Source organism: Nycticebus coucang, chromosome 22 (assembly GCF_027406575.1).
Source record: "Nycticebus coucang isolate mNycCou1 chromosome 22, mNycCou1.pri, whole genome shotgun sequence".
Classification (NCBI taxonomy): Eukaryota; Metazoa; Chordata; class Mammalia; order Primates; family Lorisidae; genus Nycticebus; species Nycticebus coucang.
Window position 1 is genome coordinate 50,826,639 of NC_069801.1, and position 25,644 is coordinate 50,852,282.

The 25,644-nt window shown below is 41.0% G+C and overlaps 1 protein-coding gene and 1 pseudogene across 10 annotated transcripts in view; both read right to left on the reverse strand.

Annotated features, from left to right (window-relative positions):
* The window catches only part of IFT25 (intraflagellar transport 25), a 47,958-nt gene that overhangs the window by 14,313 nt on the left and 8,001 nt on the right, over positions 1–25,644 (reverse strand). For 5 of the 9 annotated variants that reach the window (XR_008376823.1, XM_053575236.1, XM_053575231.1 and 2 more), the window contains exons 2-5: positions 24,569–24,646; positions 17,761–17,873; positions 5,771–5,877; positions 2,331–2,399 (exon numbers count right to left, since the gene is read on the reverse strand). Coding sequence is in view for 8 of the 9 variants with exons in the window: in XM_053575236.1 (XP_053431211.1) it covers positions 2,331–2,399; positions 5,771–5,877; positions 17,761–17,858 (274 nt within the window). In the remaining variant the exon portion in view is untranslated. The remainder of the gene's footprint in view (positions 1–2,330; positions 2,400–5,770; positions 5,878–17,760; positions 17,874–24,568; positions 24,647–25,644) is intronic. The other 4 variants (XM_053575238.1, XM_053575234.1, XM_053575237.1 and 1 more) reach the window with 1 other exon arrangement.
* Positions 9,678–11,389, reverse strand: LOC128574556 (dnaJ homolog subfamily A member 1-like; annotated as a pseudogene). The gene is made up of 2 exons (XR_008376822.1): positions 10,885–11,389; positions 9,678–10,788 (listed from the first exon to the last, which is right to left on the reverse strand). The product of XR_008376822.1 is annotated as a dnaJ homolog subfamily A member 1-like (transcript).

Here is a 25,644-nt window from a genome sequence, read left to right on the forward strand (position 1 = left end):
CTCACTTTATGGCCCTCGGCAGAGTGCTGTGGCGTCACACAGCTCACAGCAACCTCCAACTCCTGGGCTTAGGTGATTCTCCTGCCTCAGCCTCCCGAATTCTTTTTTTTTTTTTTTTTGATGGAGATCACCCTCATTCTTTTATTTATTTTCTTTTTTTTATTATTAAATCATAGCTGTGTACATTAATGCGATCATGGGGCACCATACACTGGTTTTATAGACTGTTTGACACATTTTCATCACACTGGTTAACATAGCCTTCCTGGCATTTTCTTAGTTATTGTGTTAAGACATTTACATTCTACATTTACCAAGTTTCACATATACCCTTGTAAGATGCACTGCAGGTGTAATCCCACCAGTCACCCTCCCTCCGCCCAGTAATAATTCTTTATATAATTATACCACCCAGGAGGTGGTTACGGCGCCAGCCACATACACAGGGCCTGGCAGATTCGAACCCAGCCCGGACCAGCTAAACAACAACAACTGCAACAAAAAACAGCCAAGCGTTGTGGCAGGCACCTGTCGTCCCAGCTACTTGGGAGGCTGAGGCAAGAGAATCGCTTAAGCCCAGTAGAGCTGTGACACCAAAGCACTCTACTGAGGGCAACATAGTGAGATTCTGTCTTAAAAAAAAAAAAAAGAATTAAGTGCCTTTGAACATGGAACTTCTCTCTCTCCCATACTTTTTTTTTACTATTTGGGTTACTGAAGAAACCAGGGCAGTTGCTTTATAGACTGTCCCACATGCTAGACACTATCATCTTGCTTTCTCAAGGTTTCATTTGATTTGTTCCTCTATTCTTTATATTTCCTATCAATTGGAAATCAGAGCTAAAAGGCTTGATCATATTCAAGGTTTGAGGCCTTCTTTAATGTCTGATGATCTCTTGTTACTTAAGAACACAAAATCTTTTTTTTTTTTTGAGACACAGTCTCACTATGTTGTCCTCGGTAGAGTGTAGTGCCTTAGCATCACAGCTCACAGCAACCTCAAACTCTTGGGCTTAAGCAATTCTCTTGCCTCAGCCTCCCGAGTAGTGAGACTACAGGCGTCTGCCACAATACCCGGCTATTTTTTCGTTGTAGTTGTCGTTGTTTGGCAGGCCCAGGCTGGGTTTGAACCTACCAGCCTCGGTGTATGTGGCTGGTGCCCTTGCTGCTGAGCTGTAGCACTGAGCCAGAATACAAAATCATTTGAAAACTGTGTTCATGAGCCAGGCTTGTGATTGGTGTACTTCAATAGGGTGACCAGGAATGAGCTAGTCTTTGTCAACATCTATAGCTCTTTTTTCTGGGGCTATTCAGTTTTTCCAAAGATGAATCCTCTAGTGTCTTAGCTGGAGGCATAGTCTTGGTTGCTGACGTCAATAGCAGAGCACAGGTGCACAGGCTGGTGTTTCCGTTACTCAATATTCAACATGAAGGCTTCCACTTCCACCCTGTTCTCAACCCCTTGTCTCTCCCATTCACTTTCTCTACTATGCCTGACCTCCTAAGTCCTGATTCCTGGAAGCCCCCATTCCAATGTTCCTGGTCCTCTCTTGAGGGTGGTGGTAGAGAAAAGAGTGGTCACCTAGCTTTGTGGGGAAGAAGAAGGTACCTAGAGTCCAACCACTCTGTATATAGACATTCAACCAATCACCCTGTTTTCTGGCCCATGTCTCACTCATACTTTCCATGGTACCTGTTACCTTCAAGTCCTAACCTTTCTGGGGTTCTGTGCGGCAAACTGACTTGCTTCTCATTGATATTTTCCTTGGCAGGTGCATAGATCATAACCTAAGCTGTTCAGCTATGCCATTAACTACTCCTCTGCTTTCCCTCTATTATATAATATATACTAATCTCTCACATTTGCTTCTTTGTTTTTATTTTTTGCCTTTGTGGGTTTATGTCTCTTTTATTCTTTTACTATTATTTTCATAGTATTTGTGAGGGGAAAGAGACATATGAAGGCAACAGGCTTAATTAGAGGCTATCAATTCTGCTGATGATATTTAACTAGCACCATTAATGAGGAAGGAAGGAAGGAAGGAGAGAAGAAACCAATATTTTCTATTATATGCCAGATACTAGTTTACCAAAAATTTAAATGGTAGGTATCATCTTCATTTTTCTCATGAGGACACTGTAATTGTATAACCACTAAGTGAGGAAGCGGTCTCGTGTTCACACCTGGGTCTTTCTAGGCCCTAAATGTGTCACAAGAATCAATAAAGTCATCTTTGCTCACCAAAATGCAGCCGGACTAGAAATGGAGAGCCGAGGGACTATTATCTAATCCTCGTGCTCAGAACATTTCTGGTAAAACAAGCACATACCTTTTTCAATCCACTGTTCAAAATCAACTGGATCTTTAGACGTGGTCCTTTCAATCTTTAAGGTCCGCACTGACATTGTAAATCAACAAAATAAATAAAGTGTTAGTTAGACAATTGATTCTGTGTTGTTGCCCCTAATTTTTGCCCCTCAGCCTGAGACTGTCATTCATCGGGGGGACTACACAGAGGACTGGGATGTGGAACACTGTGTTCTGGAAGTTACTCACTCTGTAATAAAACTCTTAGGGATTTTTGCCATAAACCCCTAAGCCTTAGGGCCTAAGGTAAAATGTAGTTTTACGTAACTATGATCTTATAAATGTTTGCAACCATACAACGCAGAGCTTTCTTTGGTCTTTTTTATTGTTTTAGAGATAGGATCTTGCTCAGGCTGGAGCGTAGTGGCATGATCATAGCTCACTACAGCCTTGAACTCCTTGGTTCAAGCAATCCTCCTGCCTTTACCTTGAGAGCATCTGAGACTACAGGCATGCACCCCCATGCTCACCTTTTTTTTTTTTTAATTTTTTTGTTGAGATGGAGTCTTGCTATATTGCCCAAGCTAATCTCAAACTCCTGGCCTCAAGTGATCCTCCTGCTTTAGCCTCCCAAAATGCTAAGATTACAGGTATTAGCTACCACACACCACCCTAGAAGAGCTTTTTAAAATTGGTATCATCCAGATTTGGGGGGATATTACTACTTATCATAGCACTATTGATGGTCTTGTAAATTTTTTATGGAGAACCAATTTTTTATAATGAGTCAAGCATATTTATTCATTCCTTCTTGACTATGATCTTATGAGTAAAGTATTATTAACCTACTTTACTGATGAGAGAACAGGCTTAGAGAAGCCAGGCAAGGTTTAAATGATGTGCAGCTAGTAAGTGCCAGAACTGGAATTCAAACTTCAGGTCTGTCTGACTCTGGAGCCTCTACAATGAACGACAGGGGAGAGACTTATCAGGAACGCAGTCACCTTCCTTCTGCACTGGTTTCTCTTCACTGTCCCCAACCCAGTCTCTACCACTCAGATTCTTCCCCTTCTCCGTCCTGTTCTGTGCTATGAGGGCCTGATCTCTGTGAACTCTCATCACCTGGACCCACTTACCCCTGGGTTCTGACTGGATTTGGCCAGTGGGAGGCACATGGAGGAGACTGAAGGGCAGGAGGAAAGTGAGGTCAGGCTATTTTATTTCCAACCCCTCCCTGCTTTGAGTAGTCAACAGTCCCCGCATGCCTATGGCTCCTGGCCCTCTTGCTCTTCTGCACAGGCTGCTCCTGCTGGGCTCTGATAATATCATTTCCTTCCCGTCCCAGGAAGGAAAGAGCTGGTAACGGCTTTGTGCTATAGCTAGTTTCTAGGGCTTCATCATCCCTAGTTTGTTCCCTTACTCCGGGCCATAATTTTTTTTTTTTTTTTTTTGTAGAGACAGAGTCTCACTGTACCGCCCTCGGGTAGAGTGCTGTGGCGTCACACGGCTCACAGCAACCTCTAACTCTTGGGCTTACGCGATTCTCTTGCCTCAGCCTCCCGAGCAGCTGGGACTACAGGCGCCCGCCACAACGCCCGGCTATTTTTTTGTTGCAGTGTGGCCGGGGCTGGGTTTGAACCCGCCACCCTCGGCATATGGGGCTGGGGCCCTACTCACTGAGCCACAGGCGCCGCCCAACTGGGCCATAATTTTGTAAGCAGTTCCATCAATAAAGCCTGTTCATTTGAATCGTTTAGGATGTATTCTGTTACCTGCCACAATTTTGTCTGACACACTTTATCCTTAAATAAACAGGCCAGGCACAGTGACTCACATCTGTAATCCCAACACTTTGGGAGGTAGGAGGATGGCTTGAGGCCAGGAGTTCAAGACCATCCTGAGCAACACAGTGAGATCCCATCACTACAAAAAATTAACAAATTAGCCAACATGGTGGCACATGTCTGTAGTCCTAGCTACTCAGCTAAGGTGGGAGGATCCCCTGAGCTCAGAAGTTCCAGGCAGCAGTGAACTATGATCACACCACTGCACTCCAGCCTGGGTGACAGAGCGAGACCTGCTCCTAAAAATAAACAAATTAAAAAACACACACAGGGCCCGAGTGTGGTGACTCACACCTGTAATCCTAGTTCTCTGAGAGGCCAAGGCTGGTGAATTGCCTGAGCTTAGGAGCTCAAGACCCTGTCTTTACTAAAAGTAGAAAAGTAGCTGGGGTTGTGGCAGGTGCCTCAATCTAAGTCCCAACTACTTGGGAGGCTGTGACAAGAGGATTGCCCAAGTTTGAGGTTGCCGTGAGCTACGACGATGTCAAGGCACTCTACCCAGGGCAACAAAGCTAGCTATGATGATGCCATGGCACTCTCTCTACCCAGGGCAACAGAGTGAGATTCTGTCTCCAGGAAAAACAAACAAACAAACAAAAATACATATGATTAGAATGATGTTCCAAGGGGAGATTCTCCTCCTAAATCCCTCAGCAAATGCCAAAAGAATCAAAACGATTCAGTGTGAATAATTAGGATTATCCACTTTTATTTTATTTTTGTTTATTTATTTATTTATTTTTTGAGACAGTCTCACTTTGTCACCCCAGATAGAGTGCCATGTCATCATAGCTCAAAGCAACCTCAAATTCTCAGGCTCAAGTGATTCCCTTGCCTCAGCCTCCCAAGTAGCTGGGACTACAGGCACCCACCTCAATGCCCAGCTAATTTTAGACACAGAGTCTTGTTCTTGCTTAGGCTGGTTTGGAACTACTGAGCTCAGGCAGTCCACCCACCTTGGTTTCTCACAGTGCTGGGAAGAAAGGCATGAACCTCCATGCCCAGCCTCAGTATTCCATTTTTAATCAAGAATTTTACAGAGAACCCCCAGGCCAAATATAATCTAGAGTAAAGATGTCATGGAACCTAGCATCTGGCATTCTGACGTTCATAACAAGGCCTTTTGCCAAAGACTTTCACATAGTAAATTGCATGGAAATTATTATCTGGTTTTTTTTGTTTGTTTGTTTGTTTGTTTTTTTGGTAGAGACAGAGTCTCACTTTATGGCCCTCGGTAGAGTGCCATGGCATCACACAGCTCACAGCAACCTCCAACTCCTGGGCTTAAGCGACTTTCTTGCCTCAGCCTCCCGAGTTACTGGGACTACAGGCGCCCGCCACAACGCCTGGCTAAGAAATTATTATCTGTTTTGGAAGAGTTTCAAATGTGCAACTTCTGAGAGGCTAATTGAGCTCAAGGCACTTAACCCCTAATCCTCACTCTCTCACCCCAGCAATAAAACTGGATTCCATGCTGTAAAGAAAAGCTAGCATTTGGCCAAAAGTTTACATATGTGCTTTCTAACTATGGAAAAATTAAAGAATGAAAATTAAAGTATGAGCCTCACCTGGAACACCAGAAAAAGAAATAAAGAAAATTAATGTATGATTTGCTTACCGAAGTAACTTTGGATTATAAACCTTTCAATCCTCACATGTTTGTGAAAAAAAATAATAAATTCCTGGGGAAACATTCCTGTGGTTGTCCAAAATGTTTCTGGATTCCTGTTGTTAATTAAAAAAAAATAATAATAACCAAATAGTCATAAAATTCTAATAAGTACTTATTTTTAAAACATAAGTGACTACAAAAAAAAAAAATAATAAGTGACTACTGAATTCCTGTAACTCCTTTCGGTTAATTCTACCTCTAATCTTTAGCTAATTTTAATGATTCTTCTTTACTATAACAGGTATTCTTTTCTAAAATACAAACACACAGAATTGGTGTCACACCTGTCTAAAAGCCGTCAGTAGTCCCTTACTAACTATAAAACTAAACTCTTCAGAGCAGCATTTAAAACTGTACAATCTGGTTCCATCATTAAAATCTCATCACTGTAGTCACTCACATTGGGTCACTCAAAATTCTACAAACATGTCATGCAAGCTCATGCTTCTGTAGACCTCAGTTCATGAGGTTTTCTTGACCTGAAAAACTCTTCTTCCCCTTGCAAAGTTCATTCACTTTGGTCCTAACTCTCTAACCCCAACAAATCAGAATCACTTCTTCCCTCCTTTGCAAATGTCTCACACTCAGCCTCTGTTTCTACATTAGGGCTTAAAAATCTCTTATGTTTTTATGGCTCCTGCTAGATGCTGAGCTCTTTGAGTCCAGCCACTCTCTCTTACTGACCTTTATATCTCTACAACTACTACAATGGCTGACCCATAGGAGTTGCATGATGAATGTTGAAAAAAAATATACTCTCAATTTTAAGTCATATATATGAAGTAGTACATAGTATTGAAATAATCGTTTCTATTTTAACTCTATACACTTTTGTCTTTCTTTTTTGGAAGTAAAATTTACCTACAATGAAATTTACCTTAAGTGTCTATTTTGTGAGTTTCTATATATGCATACATATGCTTGTATAACCAATACCCCCCAATCAAGATATAGAACACTTACATGACTCCAGAAATGTTTCTTAGCTCTCCCTCCAGACAACCCCTGTCTACCTTAGGCAAACACTGCTCTGATTTATATCACCATGCACAATGCCACAAACTTTGATTCATTCTTTTTTTCCTTTTTTTTTTTACTCGCCACTATACTAACAAGGACTTTTTTTTTTTAGATAAGGTCTTTCTCCGTCACCCTGCTAGAGTTCAATGGTCTCATCATAGCTTATTACTACCTCAAACTCTTGGGCTCAAGCCATCCTTTTGTTTCAGCCTCCCAAGCAGCTGGGACTACAGGCAATTGCCACAATACCCAGTTAGACTTTTTTAGTTTTCTTAGAGGCAGGGTCTTGCTCTTGCTCAGGCTGGTCTTGAACTCCTGAGCTCAAGTGATCCTCGCACCTCAGCCTCCCAGAGTGCTAGGATTACAGGTGTGTCACCCCATTTGGCTGATTTATTTTTTGGCAGAATTCTTAGAGAGCTTTATGAAAACATTCACATAATCTATTAATAAAAGACAGTTTTACTCTTTCTTCCCTATTTTTATGCCTTTTATGTCTTTTCATGCATTACTGCACTGGCTAAGATCACCAGGACAATGTTAAATAGAAATGGTGAGAGTAAACAACCTTGCTTTGTTCCTAGTCTTAGGGGAAAAGCTTTTACCATTCCACCATTCGGCTGAAAGTTTTTACAAGAAGCATTTATCAGATTAATGAAGTTCTCTTCTTTTTAATTTGCACAGACTTATTACCATGAAGGAACATTCTTTTTTTGCATCTATTGAGATGATCATATGAATTTTCTCCTTTGTTCTGGGTATGTAGTGAATTACACTTGATTTTGTGTTCCTGGGATAATGTGGTGAATGCATCAACTTTGCATTATCAGGATTAACTCCATTTGCTGGAATCAATTTTTAATGTCTTGCTAAGGATTTCTGTATTCATGTTCACAAAGGCTGTTAATCTTTAATTTTTTCTTGCTGTGTCTTTGTCAAGTTTTGCTATGAATTATGCACAATGTGGGAAATATTTCCTTCTCTTCCATTTTTGAAAGAGTTTGAGAAAGATTAGTATTTCTTTTCCAAATAGTTGATAGAGGCTCAGTGCCCGTAGCTCAGTGGTTAGGGCGCCAGCCACATATGCCAGGGCTGGCAGGTTCAAACTTGGCCCGGGCCAGCTAAAACAACAATGACAGCTGCAACAACAACAACAACAACAAAACAGCCGGGTGTTGTGGTGAGCGCCTGTAGTCCGAGCTACTTGGGAAGCTGAGACAAGAGAATCACTTAAGCCCAAGAGTTTGAGGTTGCTGTGAGCTGTGATGCCATAGCACTCTACTAAGGATGTCATAGTGAGACTCCATCTCAAAAAAAACCTAATAGTTGATAGAATTTAATTTCTATAATAGATGCAAGGCTGCTCAGATTTTCTATTTCATCTTGTGTCATTTTTATAGGTTGAGTTTTTCAAGGACTCTGTCCATTTATCTAAGTTGTCAAATTTATTAGCTTTAATCTGTTCTTAATATTGATTTATTATTCTTTTAGAATCTACAGTAATATTGCTTCTTTCGTTCTTGGTTCTGATAAATTATATTTTATTTCTTTCTTTGTTCATTTTGCTAGAGGTTTGTAACCTTTATTAATCCTTTCAGATAATCAACTTTTTGGCTTTGTTAATTTTTTCTAATAATTGTGTTCTATTTTGCTGATTTCGGCTCTTTAATATTTATTTTCTTTTATTTCTCTGGGTTTAATTTGCTCTTCTTTTTCTAGTTTTCAAAGATGAAAATTTAGACTATTGGTTTTTTTTTTTTTTTAGATTATTGGTTTTTAAAATCCTTCTTTTTTAATGTAAGTACTTAATACCGTAACTTTCCCATGAGGCACTGCTTTATTTGCTTTTCCTACAATCCCTTGTGATTTCTTTTCTTTTCTTTTTTTTTGAAAGTCTCAAGCTGTTGCCCTTGGTAGAGTGCCATGGCATCACAGCTCACAGCAACCTCCAAGTCTTGGGCTTGAGCGATTCTCTTGCCTCAGCCTCCCAAGTATCTGGGACTACAGGCACCTGCCACAATGCCCGGCTAGTTTTTTGTTGTAATTGCCATTGTTGTTTGGCAGGCCCGGGCTGGGTTCAAACCTGCCAGCCCTGGTGTATGTGGCTGGCGTCCTAGCTGCTGAGCTACAGGCGCCAAGCCCCCTTGTAATTTCTTGTTTGACCTATGAGTTATTTAGAAGTGGACTGTTTAGGCTCAGCGCCTGTGGCTCAAGTGGGTAAGGCACCGGCCATATACACCTGAGCTGGTGGGTTCAAATCCAGCCCAGGCCCGCCAAACAACAATGATGGCTGCAACCAAAAAATGGCCAGGCATAGTGGCAGGTGCCTGTAGTCCCAGCTACTTGGGAGGCAGAGGCAGGAGACTTGCTTGAGCCCAGGAGTTTGAGGTTGCTGTGAGCTGTGATGCCACAGCACTCTACCCAGGGCAACAGCTTGAGGCTCTGTCTCAAAAAAAAAAGAAGTGGACTGTTTAATTTATAAGTGTTGGGGGATTTTCTATATATCTTGTTATATTCTTTTCTTTAATTTTTTTCTCACTCTATTGCCTGGGTTAGAGCTCTAGAAGTGGCATCATCATAGCTCATAGCAACCTCAAACTCTTAGGGTCAAGCAATCCTCCTGCCTCACCGCCAAGTATTAGTACACACCTGGCTAATTTTTCTACTTTTTATATATCCTGGGTCTTGTTCAGGATGGTCTCAAATTCTTGGCCCCAAACAATCCTCCTGCCTCTGCTTCTCAGAGTGCTAGGATTATGGTGTGAGTCACCACCAGTTTTTGTTATTTTTTTTAAATTTAATTCCATAGTGGTTAAAGAATATACACTCTTTTTTTTTTCTCTACAAATTAAGTTTTCTTTATCTGATTGCCAGTTAAATACAGAGTTTTAATTTCATAGCTTAACAATGAAGGGTCATACACTGAAGCCAATGCAGACACCTAGCAGTTCATTCTAAGCTTGTTCACGTACACAGCTGAAATCAATCGCAAGGTTTGGCCTAACAAACGCTAGGGGAACTCTTTTTTAAAGTAGTTTTTAACAGGTATTAAATTTCATCTTGCACACCGAAGTCATACATACAGGGCAAAGTCAGAGCTTTTATATTTGCATTTATTCTTCATTTAACCTTTAAAACACTACTATAGTTTAATATTAAAACAGAAACAATAGTAAGTCGTGAGCATATTATGATTACATTCCTTCACTCATTCGTAACTGCACAAAAATGCCAGCATGAGCGTCACTCACTGGCCCCATTAAGAGGTTTGACACTGAACACCACCTCTGTTCATCATCCTCATCCTTCTCCATTGTCATGGTGACGTCGTTCCTGATTTGGATCAAAGCCCACCAGTTCTACTTGAGCCATTTCATCAGTCTCTTGTACTTCCTCTCTGGTAGAAGTTTTTCCAGCAATGAGAGTTTATCAGGAGAAAGAAAGCCATTTTCAGGAAAGTTTACCTTAAATTCGATGATTAGGTGACCCTTTTCATATGGTCTACGATAAGTTGGCACGCCTTCATTTAGCACACACTTGATATCTCCATGCTTGACAATCTGACTTGGATGAGAGATGATGACTATGGTTTGGTTGTCAAGAGTAGATATTGGCTTTTGGAAGCCACACAATGCTTCACCCAGCTGTATATCCATACACATGCACAGGTCTTCTCCTCCTCGAGTAAAAACAGCACGGTCCTTCTGATCTAGCACAATGATAGTATCTCCTGGCTCCAATCCTGGTTCTTGGTCTCCTTCACCATGGAATGTTATCTTCTGGCCATCTTTCATGCCTTTGTCAATATGAACTTCCAGAATCTTCTTCTCTCGAACTATCTTCCTTCCATTGCAGCTTTTACATCTATCTTTAGGACTGATCCGTTTTCCATGGCCCTGGCACTCCATGCACACAGACTGAATTTGCTGAACCATTCCAGGTCCCATCTGATGAATTCTTTTTTTTTTTTTTTTTTGGCCAGGGCTGGGTTTGAACCCACCACCTCTGGCATATGGGACCGGTGCCCTACCCCTTTGAGCCACAGGCGCCGCTCCCATCTGATGAATTCTTATTTGCATTCCAGTACCTCGGCATTGGAGACAGCACTCTACTGCTCCTTTTTTGCCACCTCGGCCTTCACATTTGTCGCAAATCACATTCTTTTGCAGAGCCAGTTTTCTTGTGGCACTGTTATATAAATCTTCTAAGGTAACTGAGAGCTGATGTACCACATTTTTACCTCTCTTTTCTCTCTGCATCCTTCCTCCTCCTCCAAAAAACATCAAAGATGTCCATGGGGAAGCCCAAACCACCACCCGCTCCACCCTCTTTAATTGCCTGTTCTCCTCCTTTGTCATATAATTCCCTTTTCTCCGCATCAGAGAGAACTTCATAAGCTTGAGAAATCTGTTTAAACTTCTCGCCTTTATTTGGATTCTTACCAGGGTGGTACTTCAAGGCCAATTTTCTATACGCCTTCTTCAATTCTTTGTGAGTAGCATTGGGTTTGACTCCCAAAACATCATAGTAAGTGGTTTCTTTCACCATTTTCTACAGCTGGTGAGTGGAGCGGAAAGGAGCACTTAGTTGTGCGCTGCTCGGGCAGCCGCGGCTCCTCTGCCTCCCACCGAGCGTTCTGGAAAGTTCCAGAATATACACTCTAAAGATTTCAGTCTTCTGAAATTTATTGAGGTTTACTTTATGTTTCAGTACATTTCAGTGAATGTTCAATGTGCCCTTATACCATGTACCACAGTTGATTACAGTGTTTTATAAATGTCAATTAAGTCAAAGTGACTGATAATATTGTCCAGATCATCTATATCTTTACAGATTTTTTTTTGTCTCTTTGCTCTATCTAGTCTCTCAGTATCAATACTGATGAAAGGGTATTAAAATCTCTAACTATGGGCTGGGTACTGTGGCTCAAGCAGCTAAGGCACCAGCCACATACACCTGAGCTGGCAGGGCTCGAATCCAGCCCGGGCCCACCAACGACAGCTGCAACAAAAAATAGCCAGGCATTGTGGCGGGGGCCTGTAGTCCCAGCTACTTGGGAGGTGGAAGGGAGACTCACTTGAGCCCAGGAGTTGGAGGTTGCTGTGATCTGTAATGCCCAGCACTCTACCCAGGGTGACAGCTTGAAGCTCTGTCTCAAAAAAAAAAAAAAAAAAATCTATGGGCTGGGTACTGTGGCTCATGCTCATAATCCCATCATTCTGTCAGGTCCTGGTGAGATGATTGCTTGACCCCAAGAGTTTGAGACTAGCCTGGGCAAGATTGCCCTGTCTCTTAAAAAAAATCTGGGCATGGTGGTGTTTGCCTATAGTTCTAGCTACTCAGAGGCTGAGGCAGGAAGATTGCTTAAGCCCAGAGGTTCAAAGTTACAATGAGCTGGGATCACACCACTGCATTCCAGCGTGGTCAACAGAGTGAGACCCTATTTCTAAAAAAAAAAAAAAAGAAAGGAAAGCAAAGGAAAGGGAGAAAGAAACTCCAACTCACGGTTCTGGCTTTGTCTATTTCTCCCTTTGTTCTATTAGTTTTCACTTTATGTATTTTGAAGAACTATTATTAGGTCTATATACACTTAGAATTTCTATCTCTCTGGGATGAATTCATCTTCTAATATTTAAACATCCCCTTTATCTCTGTAACACTTACTCCTTATCTTCTATTCTACTTTGTCTGATAGGAATACAGCCACAGCCACTTTCTCATGTATACTCTTTGCAGGGTGCATTATTTTCATCTTTTATTTTAAACCCACTCTATAAAGTGCACATCTTACAGACAATATACATACAAGGGTCATGCTTTTTCACCAGTCTGACAAGCTCTGGCACATAACCCATTAACTTTCATATAATTATTGATATGGTTTGGTTTAAGTCTAACATCTTGCTGTTCCTTTTAGTCCCGCCCATCTATTTTTTTTTATTGTTTCTCCTTTCTTGTTTACTTCTGAATGAATCAAAAAATTTTGAATTCCGTTTTTAATAATCTTTTTAAATATGAGATAAGAAAGAATTCCATTTAATTCTTCTATTTTCCTTTGCTTAGCTACACCTCTTTAATTTATTTATTGGAAGTTGTTTTAGTAGTTGCTCTCTAGGTATACAACATAAAACCCCAAGTAGCCAATTTATATAGAACTTCACTTTTGTGCTACGTTGTCACATATTTTACATATGCAACAAATCCCATGATAGCATTTTTTTGCATTTAGTAATCAGTTGCCTTTCAAAAAATTTATAAAAGGAAGAAATGACAGTCTTCTCTATTTACTAAATATTTATCATTTCCAATGCACACAAATCCTTACTCTAGGTTTGCACTTACACTTGGTATCCCACTTCTTCAACCTACAGGACCTCTTTTGGCACTTTTTGTGATGCAGATCTCTTGTTATGAATAAAATATCTTATTCTAATTTCATTTTTGAAGAATAATTTAGTTAGATACAGAATTCTGGGTTGACAGTTTTTTTTTATTGTTGGGGATTCATTGAGGGTACAAGAAACCAGGTTACACTGATTGCATTTGTTAAGTAAAGTCCCCCTTACAATTGTATCTTGCCCCCAAAAGGTGTGGCACACACCATGACCCCACCCCGGTTGACAGATTTTTTTTTTTTTTTTGTAGAGACAGAGTCTCACTTTATGGCCCTGGGTAGAGTGCCGTGGCGTCACACGGCTCACAGCAAACTCCAGCTCTTGGGCTTATGTGATTCTCTTGCCTCAGCCTCCCGAGTAGCTGGGACTACAGGCGCCCGCCACAACGCCCGGCTATTTTTTGGTTGCAGTTCAGCCGGGGCCGGGTTTGAACCCGCCACCCTCGGTATATGGGGCCGGCGCCCTACCGACTGAGCCACAGGCGCCGCCCAAACTTGTTTTTTCTTTTTTTTTTTTTTTTTTGGCTGGGGCTGGGTTTGAACCCGCCACCTCCGGCATATGGGACCGGCGCCCTACTCCTTGAGCCACAGGCACCACCCAAGGTTGACAGATTTTTAAAATTTGTTTGTTTCCCTTCTTTTTAGCATTTAAAGGGTATTATTTCATTGTTGTCTGGCTTCTACTGTTTGTGGTGAAAAGTCAACTGTAATAGTACTACATACTCTTGTTTCTCTGAGGGTGGAATAAATATATATATACGTATTTTTTTTTTTTTACAGCTGCTTAAAATTTTTTTCTTTACTTTTTGTTCTTTATTAAGAGACTGCTGGGTGGCGCCTGTGACTCAGTGAGTAGGGCACTGGCCCCATATACCGAGGGTGGCAGGTTTGAACCCGGCCCCAGACAAACTGCAACAAAAAAATAGCCGGGCGTTGTGGCGGGCGCCTGTAGTCCCAGCTGCTCAGGAGGCTGAGGCAAGAGAATTGCCTAAGCCCAGGAGTTGGAGGTTACTGTGAGCTGTGACGCTACAGTACTCTACCAAGGGCGATAAAGTGAGACTCTGTCTCAAAAACAAACAAACAAAAAACCACAACTATTTTATATCTATTTTCTCATAGCTCTGAAGTGGACAGAAAAGATAGTATTATCCCCATTTTTTCAGAATGGTAACTGAGGCTCAAGAAGTAGCATATACTTTGCTCAAAGTAACACATGTAGTTTCATTTATCTAGGAATTTTGTTTCTAAATCTCATATTCTTCTATGCTATGCTTAAAGGACTGATTCTCTCTCTTCTGCTTTTCTTCTTTTTTCTTTAAATATATATATATATATATATTCATTCATTCATTTACTAGAGATGAGGTCTTGTACTATCATCCAGGCTGGACTGGTGCAGGGGCATGATCACAGCTCACTGTACTGTGGCGTCCAAATCCTGAGCTCAAGTAATCCTCCCATCTCAGTTTTCCAAGTTTTTTTTGACTCATGTCTTTTTTTAGTCTTGTAAAACCTCTTTTCTCCTTTTTCATTGATACATTAAATACAGAGGGCAAAGGAAAGGTGAGGGGGAAGAAGAAGTGTAATCGTTTTCTTTAACTCTTATTTCTGAAGAAACAGAGTTTGGAGCAGAGCCATCAAATAATACTCACTCTGCAGCAGGGACAAATTTGTAACACTGCTTTTTCCAAATAACTCAATGGTTACTTTAGATAAAGCAACTTATGAACAGAAAATAACTTTTAATGTCTACCATATAAAGTTTAATTTTATTTGCTGAAACTGCATATGGATTAAAAGTCTCTGTTATGCTATCAGGACGGTAACTACCTTTATTCCAAATGTTTTGCTGTACTAAGAGTTTCTATCTAATCTAAAGACATTATGACTTTGATCATTCATTAATATAAACTGGTAAGAATCGCCCATATATATATATGTGTGTGTGTGTATATATATATATATATATATATAAATTTTATTTTTTGAGACAGAGTCTCAAGCCATTGTCCTGGGTAGAGTGCCATGGCATCACAGCTCACAGCAACCTCCAACTCTTGGGTTCAATTGATCCTCTTGCCTCAGTTTTTCTATTTTTAGTAGACATGTGGGAGTCTCGCTCTTGCTCAGGCTGGTCTTGAACTCATGAGCTCAAGCAATCCACCTACCTTGGCCTCCCAGAGTGCTAGGATTACAGGTGTGAGCCACCGTGCCTGGCCAAGAGTCACCCTAAAATACTAATTGCTACACACAGCTAATTCTAATGATCTATAAACATATTCCTTTAAGAGGTCGCCAAGGGGATGCAAAGTAAATTGATGATACGTTGGAAAACTGATCTACTTCCAATCTGGAACTAGGAGTGCTTCTGGACAGACCTCCATTTCTAGTAACAACTCAAGGCAATTCTCTGTGGTTATGTGCGTCCTCACAGCAGTTCCCCTGTGAATTTTGCTACTCCAAGTCAGAGTGGGATAAATAACTTTTACCTGAATTTCAAGAAGTAAATAGAACTAAGAAGAGACCCAGGCAAAAAACAGATACTAAATTTTTGTTTCAAACTATGTTTAACATAGTCTAGCGCATAGAATCTTGAACTAGGAATTAGACGTCATAAGTGTTAGTTGATTCTACTACTTGGTCATCTGTGTGATTCTGACCGTGTAATTCTTTTTTTTTTTGTAGAGACAGAGTCTCACTGTACTGCCCTCGGTAGAGTGCCGTGGCGTCACACGGCTCACAGCAACCTCCAGCTCTTGGGCTTATGTGATTCTCTTCCCTCAGCCTCCCGAGCAGCTGGGACTACAGGCGCCCGCCACAACGCCCGGCTACTGACCGCGTAATTCTGATTTTGAGTAAGTCATCTGACCATCCTTTTCCTCATCTTTACAATGGAGTTGAAAATACTTTTTTTTGTACTTCTTATTCCCCAGGCTTACTATGAAGGTCAAACGACACAGGATCTATGATGTTGTAGAGCTCTACGCAAATATATAGTAATACAAAGGGGACAAACATTAAAAATAAACAACAACACAACAATGGAATAAGGTAATAGAGGTATACACCAAATGCTAACAAAGACCAGTGAAGAAATAAACTAATCCTACCAGAGGGGAAAGGGACAGATGTCAGAAAGGAGATTATAACTAGGCCTTAAGGAAGAGGTTAGTTGCCAGAATTTCATCCAGATACAGGTGTTTCACAATAGAACACAAAGAATAATAAAAATCTGTTACAGCTGGCTGTGCCTTCAATAATTAAAGCTAGTACTTAGCCTCTTTAAAACCTCTCTTACCACAAGTCTAAAAAGGATTTATGCAAGATGAACTCTTAAGTCCTTCCAATTCTTCTTTTTTTTTTTTTTTTTTTTTTGTGGTTTTTGGCCAGGGCTGGGTTTGAACCCGCCACCTCCGGCATATGGGGCCGGCGCCCTACTCCTTGAGCCACAGGTGCCACCCAAGTCCTTCTAATTCTAAAGTTACACAATTCTCGAACTTTGGTCATTTTATTTACATAAATTAATTCTAATTAATTTTATTATATTAATTTGTATATAAATTATAATTAATTTTAATTTCTTGGTTTAACACCAAGAAAGAGAACTCAAAAGAGTAAGAAAATATGCCAGAATTATTATTTTTTTTTTTTGTAGAGACAGAGTCTCACTATACTGCCCTCGGGTAGAGTGCCGTGGCGTCACACGGCTCACAGCAACCTCTAACTCTTGGGCTTACGGGATTCTCTTGCCTCAGCCTCCCAAGCAGCTGGGACTACAGGCGCCCGCCACAACGCCCGGCTATTTTTTTTGTTGCAGTTTGGCCGGGGCTGGGTTTGAACCCGCCACCCTCGGCATATGGGGCCGGTGCCCTGCTCACTGAGCCACAGGCGCCGCCCAATATGCCAGAATTATTAAGAAAGGAGTTATTTAACTACTTTTTCTTGGAATTAAAAGCCTAAAATAATATTTATCTCTACCTAGGATAAGCTCTAGCACACTGAAGAGTGTTAACTGGAATGATGTCAAGAAGGGGAGCAGCCAAGGACACAGGAAGTGAAGCCTTCAGTTCCCCAAAGATGCTGCTTAGACCAGTAAGGAAATAGGTAGCAGATAGCAAGTTCCAGTGTTTACATTCCTATTTCCAAGAAAAATCTGGAATAAAACCAAGACAATAAAATTTAGGCTTCCATAAAATAAAGTTGTTTGGGTTTTTGCTTTGGTATACCGCTTCAAAAAACAAACAAAACAACACGAAACACAAAACCCTGTCTGTATAAAGAGGTCAGTTTAGAAATTATTTAAAAAGCATCAAAAACCTAAATATATACAACTGAAATTAGCTGCAGGAATGGAACCAAAGGTGGATGCCATGCGGTAATCTAATCAAACAAACATTAATCTAATCACCTCGACATTTACACGTATTAAACTTGAACAGTGTTAGTTGTTGTCCGACAACACAGTCCCAGTACTCAGAGGATACACTGACCTAATACAGTAATAAGAAAGCATAGTGACTCTTACCCATCAATGATACTCTCAGGTGGGTGTTTTTCATCACTTGATGTAGCCAAAATCACTTCAGACCCTTCAGAGCCCAAACAAAGGTCAAGTTTTCTCATTTTAAACTGTTTAACCTAAAAAAAAGAATAACAGAAATGCAACTTCTTGATTCTCTTAAGTTTACCTGAGGAAACGGAGAGAGAAGGAAAAGCCTGTTGCCTAGCACATTAACACCCCAGCTATTTAACAAGTGGGAGGGACTCTCACAGGTTCATTTACATAAGTAAACAACTGACCTCTCCCAGGAACAATGTATAAGCCATGACCATATTTCCACCACTCTGCTCCACAAAATAAGTCCCTGAGTACCCTAACTGACATCTTTTTTTTCTGCTTCTAAAAGTAAAAGACTTCAATAGTTATATGAAAACAGCTAAAAAGCTAGGGTGACATGAATTGGGGGTAAAATGTTTTCAATTGTTCGTTAAATTTTTGAAATAAAAAAAAACTGGTATAAAAACAGATTTTTTGTGACTATTTATCCATACACTTAACAACAGAAGTGGCAAACAATATTATTTACATCTTACAAGATATATATTTTTAGCAGAAATGTGAGATCATAGAAAAGATAACTTATTTTAAAATCTAAATCAATCACTTGGGTCATGGAGTTGACACACATTTCTGTTACAGGCTGTGTTTTATTTAAAAGGATCGTAAAACAGGTGGCGCCTGTGGCTTAGTGAGTAGGGCGCTGGCCCCATATACCAAGGGTGTCGGGTTTGAATCCAGCCCCAGCCAAATTGCAACAAAAAAATAGCCAGGCATTGTGACGGGTGCCTGTAGTCCCAGCCACTTGGGAGGCTGAGGCAAGACAATCGCCTAAGCCCAAGAGCTGGAGGTTGCTGTGAACTGTGACACTACAGCACACTACTGAGGGAGACAAAGTGAGACTCCGTCTCTTAAAGGGGGGCGACACCTGTGGCTCAAAGGAGTAGGGTGCTGGTCCCATATGCCAGAGATGGTGGGTTCAAGCCCAGCCCCGGCCAAAAACAAAACAAAACAAAACAAAAAAACAAAAACAAAGGATCCTGGAAGGTAAGACAGAAGGAGGAGAGAAGATTGTATCAGATCTCACCCTCCCACTTGATCTAGTGGTGGTGACTGGCACAGACCAATATTCACATGCAAAGTGCCTTGAAAGCTTCTTCTACAAAGAGTTAAAGAACAAGCGTGTTTGAAAAAGGGAGGAAGATTTCCAAAGGCACACAATACCCAATACACAGTCATACCCTGGCCCCAGTCTAACTTTTTTTTATTAATGAAACCATTTCAAACAAATCACCAAAGAAGTACAAAGAATATTACACAAATTAAATAACTATGTACTCAGATGCCTAGATTTAATGTTAACCTGTGAAGCTAGTGAATGATGCCCCATGATCATATCAATGTACACAGCTATGATTTAATAATAAATAAATAAATAAATAAATGTTAACATTTTGCCCTACTTTCTTTGTTTTGTTTTAGAAGCAGCTTTTTTTTTTTTTTTCCAGAAACAAGTAACCTCTCTCTGGCCTCATGCCCTTACTAGTCCAGAGGTGACAGCTATTCTGAAGTTGATGAATATCCCTCTTGGGTATTTTTAATTCTTAAGAGATGGTGTCTCACTATGTGGCCCAGGCTGGTCTTGAACTCCTGGCCTCAAATGATCCTTCTACCTCAATCATGATTAGATGAGATTATACGTACAACCCACCATACTTGTTATATTTTTGTATTTTTACCATATACGTATCCATAAACAATATGTACATTTTTAAATTTAGATGATTCCACAGTGTATATATCCTTTTGATATTTGCTTTTTTTCATTCAATAGTATGTTCCCATGATTCTATCATGTTGGTAGATATAAATCTACTTTATTAATTTTAACTGCTATGAGGTATTTTTCCGTTCTCCTATCAATGAACATTTAGATCAGTGGTTCTCAACCTTCCTAATGCCGCGACCCTTTAATACAGTTCCTCATGTTGTGGTGACCCCCAAACATAAAATTATTTTCATTGCTGCTTCATAACTGTAATTTTGCTACCGTTATGAATTGTAATATAAATATGCAGGATGTATTTAGGCAACCCCTTTAAAAGAGTCGTGCGACCCCCAAAGGGGTCATGACCCACAGGTTGAGAACCACTGATTTAGATCTTTAGATCTATTCCTATTTTTTTGCAATTATAAACAAATTCATTATGCAAATCTTTAAGCATATATATTTATGCACGTGGAAAAGAGTCCTCCTGGTAAAAGAACCTTTCCCTACAGAAGTAAAATCGTAGAAACTTAGACTCTGTGTACCCTCAAGTCACTAATTAATTTGACCTGTAAATTATAATGAACAGCATTACTCATTAGCAGTTTAAGAGTTACTTTATTTTTTATTTTTTTATTTTTTTTGTAGAGACAGAGTCTCACTTTATGGCCCTCGATAGAGTGCCATGGCATCACACAGCTCACAGCAACCTCCAACTCCTGGGCTTAAGCGATTCTCTTGCCTCAGCCTCCCAAGTAGCTGGGACTACAGGCGCCCGCCACAACGCCCGGCTATTTTTTGGTTGCAGTTCAGCCGGGGCCGGGTTTGAACCCGCCACCCTCGGTATATGGGGCCGGCGCCTTACCAACTGAGCCACAGGCGCCGCCCAAGAGTTACTTTTTTTAAATTTCAGATTAATGTGAGGGTACAATTAGGTTACAATGTTTGTAGTTGTGTCCCACCTCATTCCCCTTTTTTTGAGACAGAGTCTACTCTGTCACCTGCCTGGGCTAGAGTGCAGTGGTGTCAGCTTCACTCACAGCAGCCTCAAACTCCTTGGTTCAAGCAATCCTCCCGCCAGTTCAGACTACAGGCACTGGCCACAATGCCCAGCTAATCTATCTATTTGTAGTAGAGATGAGGTCTCACTCTTGCTCAGGCTAGTCTTGAACTCCTGAGCTCAAGTGATCCATCCTCCCACCTTCACGTCCCAAAGTGTTAGGAATACAGGGGTGAGCCACTGTGCCTGGCTAGTGTATGAAAGTCCTGCTTCCTTATACTCTCACCGGTTTGGCATTTGTAGGCGTTTTGGCTTTAGCCATCTCACTAGTATGAAATGGTGTCTCAACATGGTTTCAATTTCCATGTCCATGACTGTGAAGTTTAATGCCGCTGCACATGTTTATGGGACATTCAGGCCTTTTCTGTTATTTGCTCTTTTCTAACCCTTTATTCATTTTTCTATTGGGTTGTCTTTTTATTTTTATTTTTTGTCTTTTTCTTTTGGATTTGCGGGACTCTTCAAAATAAAATATCCTAGATACAAATCCTCTGTTATATGTGTTATAAATATCTTCTCTCAGTCGGTGGCTTTTCTTTTAAACCTGGTTTTTTTTGTGTGTGTGTGTGTGTGTTCTTGCACAAGAGTCCCCCCTCACTTCCTTTATTGTTACTGAACTATAACATACATATGGAAAAAGACACAAATCATAAGTATATAGCTCAATAAATTTTCACAAAATAAATACACCCAGGTAAAGAAATAGAATGCTTGAGAAACCTGCTGCTGCCCCCCTTGCAATTACTACCTCCTCCTCTTCCTCTCCAAAAGCAATCATCATCCTTATTTCTAACACTAGACATTAGTTTTGCCTGAACTCAATCTACATGGACTCTCTTAGTTTATATTATTTGCATTGGCTTCTTTCACTCATTATTATCTTTGTGAGATTGATGCTGTATGTAGCAGTGTTGAAGTACAACTAAGTACAGTCAGCTACAAGCCAACCCCCACTCAACTCAACTGTGATAAGAAACCAGCTCCTATGTAAAGCCAGGAAACTGGGTGGGAACAGAGAAACAAAGATTTCTTTGGTCTCTGGTACTTAGATACGCTAGCCCTGATGAAGGAGGGAACTGATCTCATTCTCCATTATCTGAAACTAAGGTAAACTAAAACTGTTTAAAACTGCCACTTGGTCCAAACCCAGCACAATTCCTAGTTAACTAGACTGAAGTGATTTGCCCCTTACACTAGCTATCAAACAAAGTAAAATGATATGTTCTCTCCAGGGAAAACCATTATACCTAAGTTTGTAATATTTTAAAAACACAACCACCACCAGATAGTCACTAGAAACAGATTTATAGATGACTCAGGTGCTGGAATTAGCAGGTGGATACAAAGACAACTATTACAAATATGTTAGAGAATTTAAAGAAATAATGGACAAAATGGGTGAGTAGAGCATTTTGGTTTTTTTTGAGACAGAGTCTCACTATGTAGCCCTTGGTAGAGTGCTATGGCATCACAGCTCACAGCAACCTCCAACTCCTGGGCTTAGGTGATTCTCTTGCCTCAGCCTCCCCAGTAGCTGGGACTACAGGCGCCCGCCACAACGCCTGGCTATTTTTTTGTTGTTGCAGTTTGGGTGGTGCTGGGTTCGAACCTGCCACCCTTGGTATATGGAGCCAGCGCCCTGCCCACTGAGCCACAGGCGCCGCCCTGCAGTTGTCATTCTTGTTTAGCAGGCCCAGGCTGGGTTTAAACCACCAACCTTGGTGTATGTGGCCTGCGCCCTACCCACTAATCTATGGGCGCTGTCTGTTAAGTAGAGCATTTTAGCAGAGAAATGTAAACTCTTAACAAAGGACAAAATGGAAATTCTTTTTTTTTTTTGTAGAGACAGAGGCTCATTGTATGGCCCTCGCTAGAGTACCATGGCATCACACAGCTCACAGCAACCTCCAACTCCTGGGCTTAAGGGATTCTCTTGCCTCAGCCTCCCGAGTAGCTGGGACTACAGGCACCCGCCACAACACCCAGCTATTTTTTGGTTGCAGTTCAGCCGGGGCCGGGTTTGAACCCGCCACCCTCGGTATATGGGGCCAGCACCCTACCAACTGAGCCACAGGCCCCACCCAAAATGGAAATTCTTGAACTGAAAAATACAGTACCTAAAATTAAGAAATCATCAGATGGGTTTAATACCAGACAGGACCCAGTGGAAGAAAGGATGGATGAACTCAAAGAAAGGTCAACAAAAATAATCCAAAATGAAATGGAAAGAAAAGAACAGAGTACCAGATACCCATGACACATTATCAAACTAGTCTGAGATACATGTAATTAAAGTCCCAAAAGGAGAGAAAACAGTGAGTAGTGCATTATAAAAACATCGGTTGATGGCGGTGCCTGTAGCTCAGAGGGTAGGATGCCGGTCACATACACCCAGGCTGGCAGGTTCAAACCTGGCCAGGGCCAGCTAAACAATGATAACAGCAACAAAAAAGTAGACAGGCAATGTGGTGGGCGCCTGTAGTCCCAGCAACTTGGGAGGCTGAGGCAAGAGAATCGCTTAAGCCCAAGAGTTTGAGGTTGCTGTGAGCTGTGAGGCCACAGCACTCTACCAAGGGTGACATAGTGAGACTCTGTCTGAAAGAAAAAAAAAAAAATCAGCCAAGCACAGTGGCTCATGCCTGTAATCCCGGCACTCTGGGAGGCCAAGGGTAGACCAGCCTGAGCAAAAGCGAGACCCCATCTCTAAAAACAGCCGGGCATTGTGGCTGGTACCTGTAGTCCCAGCAACTTGGGAGGCTGAGGCAAGAGAATCACTTGAGTCCAAGAGTTTGAGATTGTTGTGAGCTGTGACACGATGGCACTCTACTGAGGGTGACAAAATAAGACTTTGTTTCAAAAAAAAGACATAATAAAAATATCAAGAGATATGGCTAACATTTTCTCAAAATCTGTTAAAGATTTATTTTTATTTATTTATTTATTTTTAATAAAGAATTTTTTTTTTTTTTTTTTTTGTAGAGACAGAGTCTCACTTTACCACCCTCGGTAGAGTGCCATGACGTCACAGGACTCACAGCAACCTCCAGCTCTTGGGCTTACGCGATATTCTCCTGCCTCAGCCTCCAGAGCAGCTGGGACTACAGGCACCTGCCATAAGGCCCAGCTATTTCTTTGTTGCAGTTTGGCTGAGGCTGGGTTTGAACCCGCCACCCTTGGTATATGGGGCCAGTACCCTACTCACTGAGCCAAAGGCGCTGCCCAAGAATTTTTTTTTTTTTTTCAGTTTTTGTCCGGGGCTGGGTTTTAACCTGCCACCTCTGGCATATGGGGCTGGCGCCCTACTCCTTTAAGCCACAGGCACTGCCCTCCGTTAAAGATTTAAACTCACAGATTCAAGAAGCTCAGTGAACCCTAAACTGAATAAATACAAAGACGATACTACCTTGGTACCACTTAGTCAACTGCTGAAAATTAAAAAGAAGAGATTAAAAGCAGAGCAAAAACAGATTACATTTAGGAGAATAAGAATTAAAATTGACTTATCAGAAACAATGTAAGCTAAAAGACAATGGAGTATCTCCAAAGTGCTGAATAAAAGACTATAGAATTGTCCAGGCACAGTGGCTCATGCCTGTAATCCTAGCACTCTGGGAGGCCAAGGCAGGTGGATTGCCTGAGCTCACAGGTTGGAGACCGGCCTGAGCAATTGTGAGACCCTGTCTCTTAAAACAAAAAAAGAAAAAAAAGCTAGGCATTGTGGCTGGTAGTTATTGTTGCCTATATTCCCAGGTAGAAGGATAACTTGAGCCCAAGAGTTTGAGATTGATGTGAGCTATGACACCACAGCACTCTACTAAAGGCAACAAAGTGAGACTCTGTCTCAAAAAGAAAAAAAAAATAGAATTCTACGTTGAGCAAAAATATTCTTCAAAAATAAAGACAAATTAAAGACATTTTCAGACATACAAAAGCTGAGTATTTCTTACCAGTAGACCCACAGTACAAGAAATATTAAAGGAACTGCTTCAGGCTGAAATGAAATGATTCCAGGTTGAATCCTGGATCTGTGGGAAGGAATGAAGAGTTTCATTGGTAAATACTATATTGTTAACATAGAAGAATATTCTTAAAATTTCTTTGAAAGACTATTGACTGTCTAAAGAAAAAAAGATTACTAATGAATGATAGGGACTTAACAGATGTAGTAATAAATACAATAATGATAAAAAAGACGTGGCGGCGCCCATAGCTTAATGGGTAGGGTGCCAACCCAGGCTAGCGGTTCAAACCTGGCCTGGGCCAGCTAAAACAATGACAATTGCAACCAAAAAAAAAAAACAAAACAGCTGGGCGTTGTGGCAAGCACCTATACTCCCAGCAACTTGGGAGGCTGAGGCAAGAGAATAGCTTAAGCCCAAGAGTTTGAGGTTGCTGTGAGCTGTGACACCATGGCACCCTACCGAGGGCGACCTAGTGAGACTCTGTCTCAAAAAAAAAGGCAAGTGCAGGGTTAATGAAAATGTACTTCTTCCAAGGACTTTTATAAAATTCTTACACTGAACAAAATTAAAAACACATTAATTCAAAGTAGACCAGGATGTTAAGAATGCATGTTGTAATGCTAGGATTAAGTAAACACTAAAAAACCAAGGTAAAGGAGGAAGGCCAACAGAGAACAAAATGGAATGCCATAAAAATACTGCATTAATCTGAAAGGTGGCAGAAAAGGAGAAACAAAAGAATAAACAAAAATCGGACAAGGCTCAGCACCTGTAGCACAGTGGTTATAGTGCCAGCCACATACACAGAGGTTGGCGGGTTCGAAACCAGCCCAGGCCAGCTAAACAACATGGACAAATGCAACAACAACAATAAAAAATGGCCAGGAGTTGTGGCGAGCACCTGTTGTCCCAGCTACTTGGGAGGCTGAGGCAAGAGAATCACTTGAGCCCAAGTGTTTGAGGTTGCTATGAGCTGTGATGCCACAGAACTCTATCGAGGGCCACAAAGTGAGACTCTGTCTCAAAAAAAAAAAAAAAAAGAAAAGAAAAGAAGAAAGAAA